The sequence below is a fragment of the Magnolia sinica genome, chromosome 3 (assembly GCF_029962835.1).
Source record: "Magnolia sinica isolate HGM2019 chromosome 3, MsV1, whole genome shotgun sequence".
In the NCBI taxonomy this organism is placed as follows: domain Eukaryota; kingdom Viridiplantae; phylum Streptophyta; class Magnoliopsida; order Magnoliales; family Magnoliaceae; genus Magnolia; species Magnolia sinica.
In genome coordinates, this window is record NC_080575.1 from 114,700,270 (window position 1) to 114,707,842 (window position 7,573).

The 7,573-nt window shown below is 36.4% G+C and overlaps 1 protein-coding gene across 1 annotated transcript; it reads left to right on the top strand.

Moving 5' to 3' along the window:
• The first annotated feature begins 6,829 nt into the window (after positions 1-6,829).
• Positions 6,830-7,570, top strand: LOC131239102 (pentatricopeptide repeat-containing protein At3g24000, mitochondrial-like). Its single transcript, XM_058236659.1, has 2 exons — positions 6,830-7,227; positions 7,327-7,570. The coding sequence occupies exons 1-2, from the start codon at positions 6,830-6,832 to the stop codon at positions 7,568-7,570; spliced, it is 642 nt and encodes a 213-aa protein (XP_058092642.1).
• Positions 7,571-7,573: the final 3 nt, after the last annotated feature.

The window sequence follows — 7,573 nt, forward strand, 5'->3', positions numbered from 1 at the left end:
TTTGGGCCATGTTATCTTCAAAAATGGAATCGAGGTAGATCGCTCAAAACTTGACATTATAGCTAATCTACCTATCCCCCGAACTGTTAGAGATATTAGATCACTTATAGGGCATGCTGGTTTTTATAGAAGATTCATCAAGGACTTTAGTGCCATTACTAGACCCTTGACTAATCTTCTTCAAAAGGATGTTCCATTTAAGTGGACAGATGAGTGTGTAAGTGCCTTTAATAAAATTAAATCATCCCTTACCACTGCACCTATCATGCGTCCACTAGATTGGACACTTCCTTTTGAACTAATGTGCGATGCAAGTGATTATGCCATAGGGGCTGTTTTGGGCCAAAGGAAAGATAAACGGCCCTACGTTATTCACTATACGAGTAGAACTCTAAACTCGGCCCAAGTGAACTACTCAACAACTGAAAAAGAGTTACTTGCAGTAGTTTTTGCTTTGGATAAGTTTAGGTCCTACTTGCTGGGATCCAAAGTGGTCATTTTCACAGATCACTCGGCTTTGAAATATTTGTTATCTAAGAAGGATGCAAAGCCGAGACTTTTGAGATGGATCCTCCTACTCCAAGAATTTGACTTAGAAATAAAAGATAAGAAAGGAGTAGAAAACGTAGTGGCCGATCACCTTTCTAGATTGATGTTAGATGATTCCACTGAGGAGATACATATCTAGGACACTTTCCCTGATGAACAATTATTTGTGATCTCCAAATTGCCTTGGTATGCAGATATAGTAAACTATCTTGTAACGGGGAAAATGCCATATCATTGGAAGTCACAAGATAGAAAGCGTTTTGAAACCGAGGTTAGGAACTTCTTCTGGGATGATCCGTATTTATATAAATATAGGACTGATCAAATTTTTAGACGCTGTGTCCCAAAGGATGAAGTTCGAAGTGTTATTTCTTTTTGTCATATGGAAGCATGTGGTGACCATTTTTCTGCTAAGAAAACCACTGCAAAAATCCTTCAGTGTGGTTTTTACTGGCCCACCATGTTTAAAGATACTCATGCTTTCTGTGTTGCTTGTGATAGATGTCAAAGGTTGGGAAGAGTGTCTCGGCGCAACATGATGCCTTTATCCTCAATTTTACCATTGGAGATTTTTTATTGTTGGGGTATTGATTTTATGGGTCCATTTCCATCTTCTTTTGAATTTCTTTATATATTAGTTGGTGTGGACTATGTTTCAAAGTGGATTGAGGCAGTTCCAAGTAGGACCAATGACAACAAAGTGGTCATACGATTCCTCAAGGAAAATATTTTTGCTAGATTTGGAACTCCAAAGGCCATCATTAGTGATGGCGGGTCTCACTTTTGCAATAGAACATTTGAGGCTTTGATGAAGAAATATGGCATCAAGCATAAAGTGAGTACCCCATACCACCCACAAACGAGTGGGCAAGCTGAGATTTCTAATCGGGAAATTAAACACATTTTAGAGAAAACTATAAGGCCAGATAGGAAGGATTGGTCCCTCAGACTATCCGACGCTTTATGAGCTTATAGGACTGCTTATAAGACCCCGATTGGAATGTCTCCATACAGATTGGTGTATGGGAAGGCTTGCCACTTGCCTGTGGAATTGGAACATAGAGCCTACTGGGCAATAAAGAAATTAAACTTTGATATGGATCAAGCAAGTAGACAAAGGAAATTAGAGTTAAATGAATTAGAGGAGTTGATGAGAGACTCCTATGAAAATTCTAAAATTTACAAAGAGCGGACCAAAGCTTTTCATGACAAAAATATCCTGAGGAAAAATTTTGAACCTCAGCAAAAGGTCCTATTGTACAATTCCCGTCTCCAGTTCTTTCCGGGAAAGTTAAGATCAAGATGGACAGGCCCCTTCATGGTGAAGAATGTTTATACTCATGGGGCTGTTGAAATTGAGAATCCACGTAATGACAATGTGTATAAAGTTAATGGTCAGAGATTGAAGACTTATGTGGAAAACTTTCATTTGGGAGAGGAGTCCGTCCCTCTTCATGAGCCAGAATATTCAGAATGATGCTCCTGGTCTGACGGAGCATTTGTGTATGATTTATATCATATTCAATTTTTTTTAGTGTCACATAACAGGTGAGTTTTTCATGGCAGGTACTATCCACCCTTTCTTTTATTTTTATTGTTCTCTGCATTACATTATCATTACATTGGGGACAATGTAGATTTTAGGTTGGGGGGTGTGGATAGTTATCCATGTGAAAGTTTTTTTTTGGGGGTTTCAGTTTATTTTATTATTATTTTTATTATTTTTAGGTTTTAGTTAGGTTTAAGTTTATTTATTTTTTTATTTATTTTTATTTTTTTAGGTTTATGAAAAATAAAAATAAAAATAAATAAATAAATTTAATATTTTCAAAATAATATTTTTATACAAGAATGTGAACATGATATTATGCGAATTCCAAAGGCAAAGTTAATATTTAGTCTAGGTTGATAGTAGTCCGAATTCTGACAACTGAAAATTATAAACTTGAGTTCAATTATCTAATCACTGGTTTAAAGTGAGTTGTAATTTGATGTACTGAATTCACAATACACCCTAGCTAACTAAGTGAGGAATATGATATGTGAACTAAAATAACAACTTTTGATTCAAACAAGGTTGAATGAACTAGTACCATTGATATATGTTTAAAAGAGAGAATATTAAAGGAAAAAAAAGAGTGATAGAAAAAAGAAATTTTTATTATAGAGCATGAATGCAATGACCATAACAATCGTGTCAGTAATCCGGAGTAAGAATACCTAAGTATCCATTACTGTTACCATTACAAGTACGATACCTTAAGTTATGAAGCAAACCCGATGTGAATCTTCATCTAAGGGTGGTCTATAATAATGAGGATATGATGATAAAAGAAGAAATGTCATAAAAAAAATGAGATAACTAGAGATTTCATATTCTTGGGATGATTGAAAGGAGTTAGGATAGGGAACATGCATATTTCTCAAAGTTAGACTAGTGTCACAAAGCACCTAAGGATATTGGGTTATAACTATTCTAAATTTTGATTAGGTCTCTAAACTCAAGGATGTAATGGATTAAAAAATTAAGATTCTAGCTAACTTCATATCTAGGGTAAGTATTGTTTTGTTTTGGAATTCATATGATGAATAGAGGCATAATTGTATAAATTTTATAGTGTTGAAATATTTTTCTTATTTTCAATGTTTGTGGGTAACATTTCTGGAAACCCTCACGAGACTATAACTCGTCCACTACGGGAAACCTATGGGTTTAAAGGCTTGTTGCATATGCTAAATGCAATCGAGATTATTTGCGAAAGTGGTGTAGTTAGAATTTGGTTTTCATTTTAATTTTATTTCTAGAATTATTTTTTATTCTTATTTTTATTTTTCTTCGCTTATTTTGCTTGGGACTAGCAAAATGCTGGTTGGGGGGTGTGTTGAGCCTCAAATATTGCATAATTTTTCCATTTATATCTTGGTTTTATGAACATAAATCATCTTAATATTCTATTTTACTCATATATGTATTGCAAGGTGAATTTAAGAGCTTGAATTGAAAAATGTGTTAAAAAGTAAGAATTTGATGCTCAAAAATCACCAAGGCAAGAGGGGGATCTTAGGAGATTAAGATTGAAGAATTCATATGCTAAAGATCCAAGAAAACCAAGCAAGGAATGAAGAGAATTGAAGATTTGAAGTGAAGAATCCTGAAATTGTCCTAAAAAAGTGTATTCTGAAGCTGTGAAGTTTATTTTGGAAAACTGCGTAGCAGGAAGTCTGTTTTAAACGAACTATGCAGCGAGAAGTCTATTTTGAAAAAATACGTATATTTGAGGCGTTTTCTAGGGTTTTCAACTTTGTATGAAAATTGGAGTTCCCTACTTATAAATAGGGCCTCCTAGGGCATTCTAAAATATCATTCAAAGCATTCAAGAGCAATATTTAGGGTTTTTTTTAAGAGTTTTTAGTTTTATTAAAGATTTATAAGTTGTTTCTTTCCTTTTAGATCTTTTCTATTTACAATTTTTCTTCTTTCTTTCTTGTTACTTTTTATTTCTGCAATTTAATTATGTTTTTCTAAGTTCCCTCTAGCCCAAGCTAGAAGGGAAGCACATGGGTTTAATATTTCTTTAAGTTATGATGATTAATTGTTTTAATGATGAGAAGAATGATGTATGCATGTTATCTGTTATTTAGGTTTTGTTTTTTTCCTTTTGTAAGATCCATATGTTTCCATCATATGAGATCCACATTGATGGATAGGCTTACCCTAGATTAATCAGATTTCCTAGATAGGAGATGTTCTCAACCTGTTATATTTCTTTGATATTCATTATCCTATAGATATTGAATACTTAAAATCACTGGCGCTTGAGAGTATATGTCAATGGTGCAAATCCATTATTTTCTAATCTTTTATATCATTTATTAAAATATTTAAAGTGTTTTATTTTCCGATTAGGCTGACCATAGTGCTCAGATCCTAGTTGTGTTGTCCAAGTCATCATGATTTTGGAACATTAACCTATGTGTGGAACTTTGAAGCTTGTGTGTTTTTTATTCAATTGAATTACATCCATTCAAAAATCCAAAAATCAAATCATCAGTTTAGTTTTTATTACTTAGTTTGTTTTGCATTTGATTTTTTCCTTCTCGCGATTCATCTCCCTGTGGGATCGACCCTGTATTCACAGGATATTACTTATGAACCTCTGCACTTGGAGGCAAGCAATCAGTCGATCAACTCAACGTGTGCTCATACTAGTCGAGTTCATCAATTAACCCGATTGACCCAATGTATGTCACCATGTTTGGACGCTACTGCTTGAATCTGAGGTACCAAACTTACTAGTGAAATGCCCGTTTAACCTTGGTACCATGATCCGTTAAAACTCATGAGTCGGTCATGGTGGTATGGGACACTGTGGTCGAGCTGTTGGCCTACGCTGGGGCGACGAGCCTCCCCGTAGTGACCAGTGAGCAACTTACACTCATGAGCCGAATACGGTGGTATGGGACACTGTATTCGAGTTGTCGGCCTACACTGGTGCAGCCTAGCTGTGGTCCCCAGTCGGGTTGGTGACGAGCCTTCGAAAATAGACTGCCAGTTGGTAGGGCGACAGTGGAGTGACCTCGAGTATGAGCAGGCCTACCTCGACGTAGCCTGGCTGTGGTCCCCAGTCGGGTTGGTGACGCGCCTTCGAAAATAGACTGCCAGTTGGTAGGGTGTTGGTAGTAGTGACCTGAACTTGCCTATCGTATGTGATTAACTAGGACTGATGACCCTAGATGGATCAATGCTGGGCAAATGATATAAAGGGTGGTACCTTAGCTTCCCAATTCTGCTGTATGAAAAGGATTAATAAGAACTTGATAATCATGTTCATGCACCGCATTGCATGTGCCTTAGCGTTGTGGAGCATTGCGAGAGGTTGTCATGCGTACCATAAGATGAAGACGATGAGGGAGTGCAGGCGAGGGCATGCATCATTTCTTCATACATCCTTCCATTAACAAGAGTAATTAGTACTTGTTTGATTGTACTGCTTTATTATTACTGCTTGATTGAATTGATAACATGTTAACCTTTGCTATATAGTTCTACTGAGTTGATCACTCACTCCCACATTCTAGGACGGTGTTTAAACACCAACTAAACTCTGTCTTAGATGCAGATGATGATGCGACCCATGAGGCAGAGCAGGAGTATGAGGATGATGAGGAGGCATTCTCCTTTATGCAGTTCTCAGGCGGGTTTATGTGAGCCGTGTCCTGAGCTACGGGGATTTAGGGTTATTGTTGCAGTGGTTTATTTCATTTTGATACTTGTATTTTGAAACAAACACTTGTAATTATGACCTGGCAGAGCATACACTCTAGTTAGGTTTTATATATATATATATACATATATATATATATATATATATATATATATATATATATATATATATATATATTTCTTCAGTCTTTCGCCTTGCATATTTCACCTGTCCCTAAATTATGTTTTGCTGATTTGGTTTAATCTACTTCATGTTTCATGCACTAATACATGCAACATACAACTATCATTAAACATGTTGCATAAGTGATGTTTTGGAACTCGGGAGCTGAGTTATACTCGACCCTCGATTTTTAGGGCGTTACACCTTCATGGGCTTATAATCAAATGCGGTTTCAAATATAATGCATTTTGTAGTAATTTTATTCTTGACTTGTATGTTTGGTGAGGTGATATGAATGATTCCCATAGATTTTTTGAAGAAATTCCATCAAAGTTTGAAGCCTTGTGGAATACATTGATTGACGGTTATGTGCGAAACTTGGACTCTAATAGGACCATCGAATTATTTCATTAGATGCTGCTCTCTAAAATGTTGCCAAGCTGTTTCACATATTCAATTCTTATCAAATTATGTGCCAACATCTTAAATCTCGATATGGGTAGGTTCTTTCACAGCTGGGTCATCAAGGCCGGTTTAGAAAATGATGGTTTTGTGGGGGCCGCTCTAGTTGATATTTACGCGAAATGGGGAGCTATGAATGATGCTTGCAGTGTTTTCAAGCCTAGAAGTGAAAAATGACGTGGTGTGGAGCATATTACTAGCTGGTTTTCATCAGAGTGGCAATGCAGAAAAGGGTTTGGATTTTTTTTATGCAGTTCATTTCATAAGGTTATAAACTCGACCTATTTACACTTACAAGCGTGTTCAATTTGTGTTCGGATTTAGAGATTCCAGCAGTTGGTCTACAAGTACATTGATGTTTTGTGAAATTTGGATTTGTGCTGGATTCATTTGTGGGAAGTGCTATCATTGAGATGTATGTTACTTTCGAAATGAAAGCCAACGCCTATAAAGGATTCCTTGATGTTAGAGATAAGAATGAAATATGCTTCACTGCCATGATTTCAAGTTTTATTTCAGATTTCGATGATGTAAGTGTTGTAGAATTGTTTTCGAAGATGAGAAAACTAGGATTGATGCCAAAACATTCCACCCTAAACTATGTTCTTGGGGCTTATGCAGATCTTGATATGTTGGAAGAAGCCAAAGCCATTCATTCATACATCATGAAAGCCTTTGGGGAATCCGATCAATGCCTAGGAAATGCTCTCATCGAGATGTATGCAAAATGCAAAGGAGTTGATGAAGCCGCTATGGTGTTTAAAGAAATGGATATGCATAATGAGTTTTCATGGACAGCCATGATATCTCGGTACATCGAATTGAAGAGGTAAATGGAAGGATTGGAGTTGTTTCGTAATACGCACTCCTCCACGTTGACAAAACTAAGTCAGTTTACTATTGTTGCCATTCTTCAGGCTTGTTCAAGACTAGCAACACTTGATCAAGGAAGAAAGACCCATGCCTACGACATAAAATTAGGATTTCAGTCTAATGCCTTCATTGGAAGTGCGTTGATAGACATGTATGCAAAGTGCAGTAGTGTAAATGATGCTTTCCAAGCATTCTCAAACATGGGCGAACAAGATCTTGTCACACGGAGCACCATGATGGCATCGTATGCACAACATGGGCATGGTGAAGAAGCTCTGAAGCGTCTCTCAGACTTTTAAGAT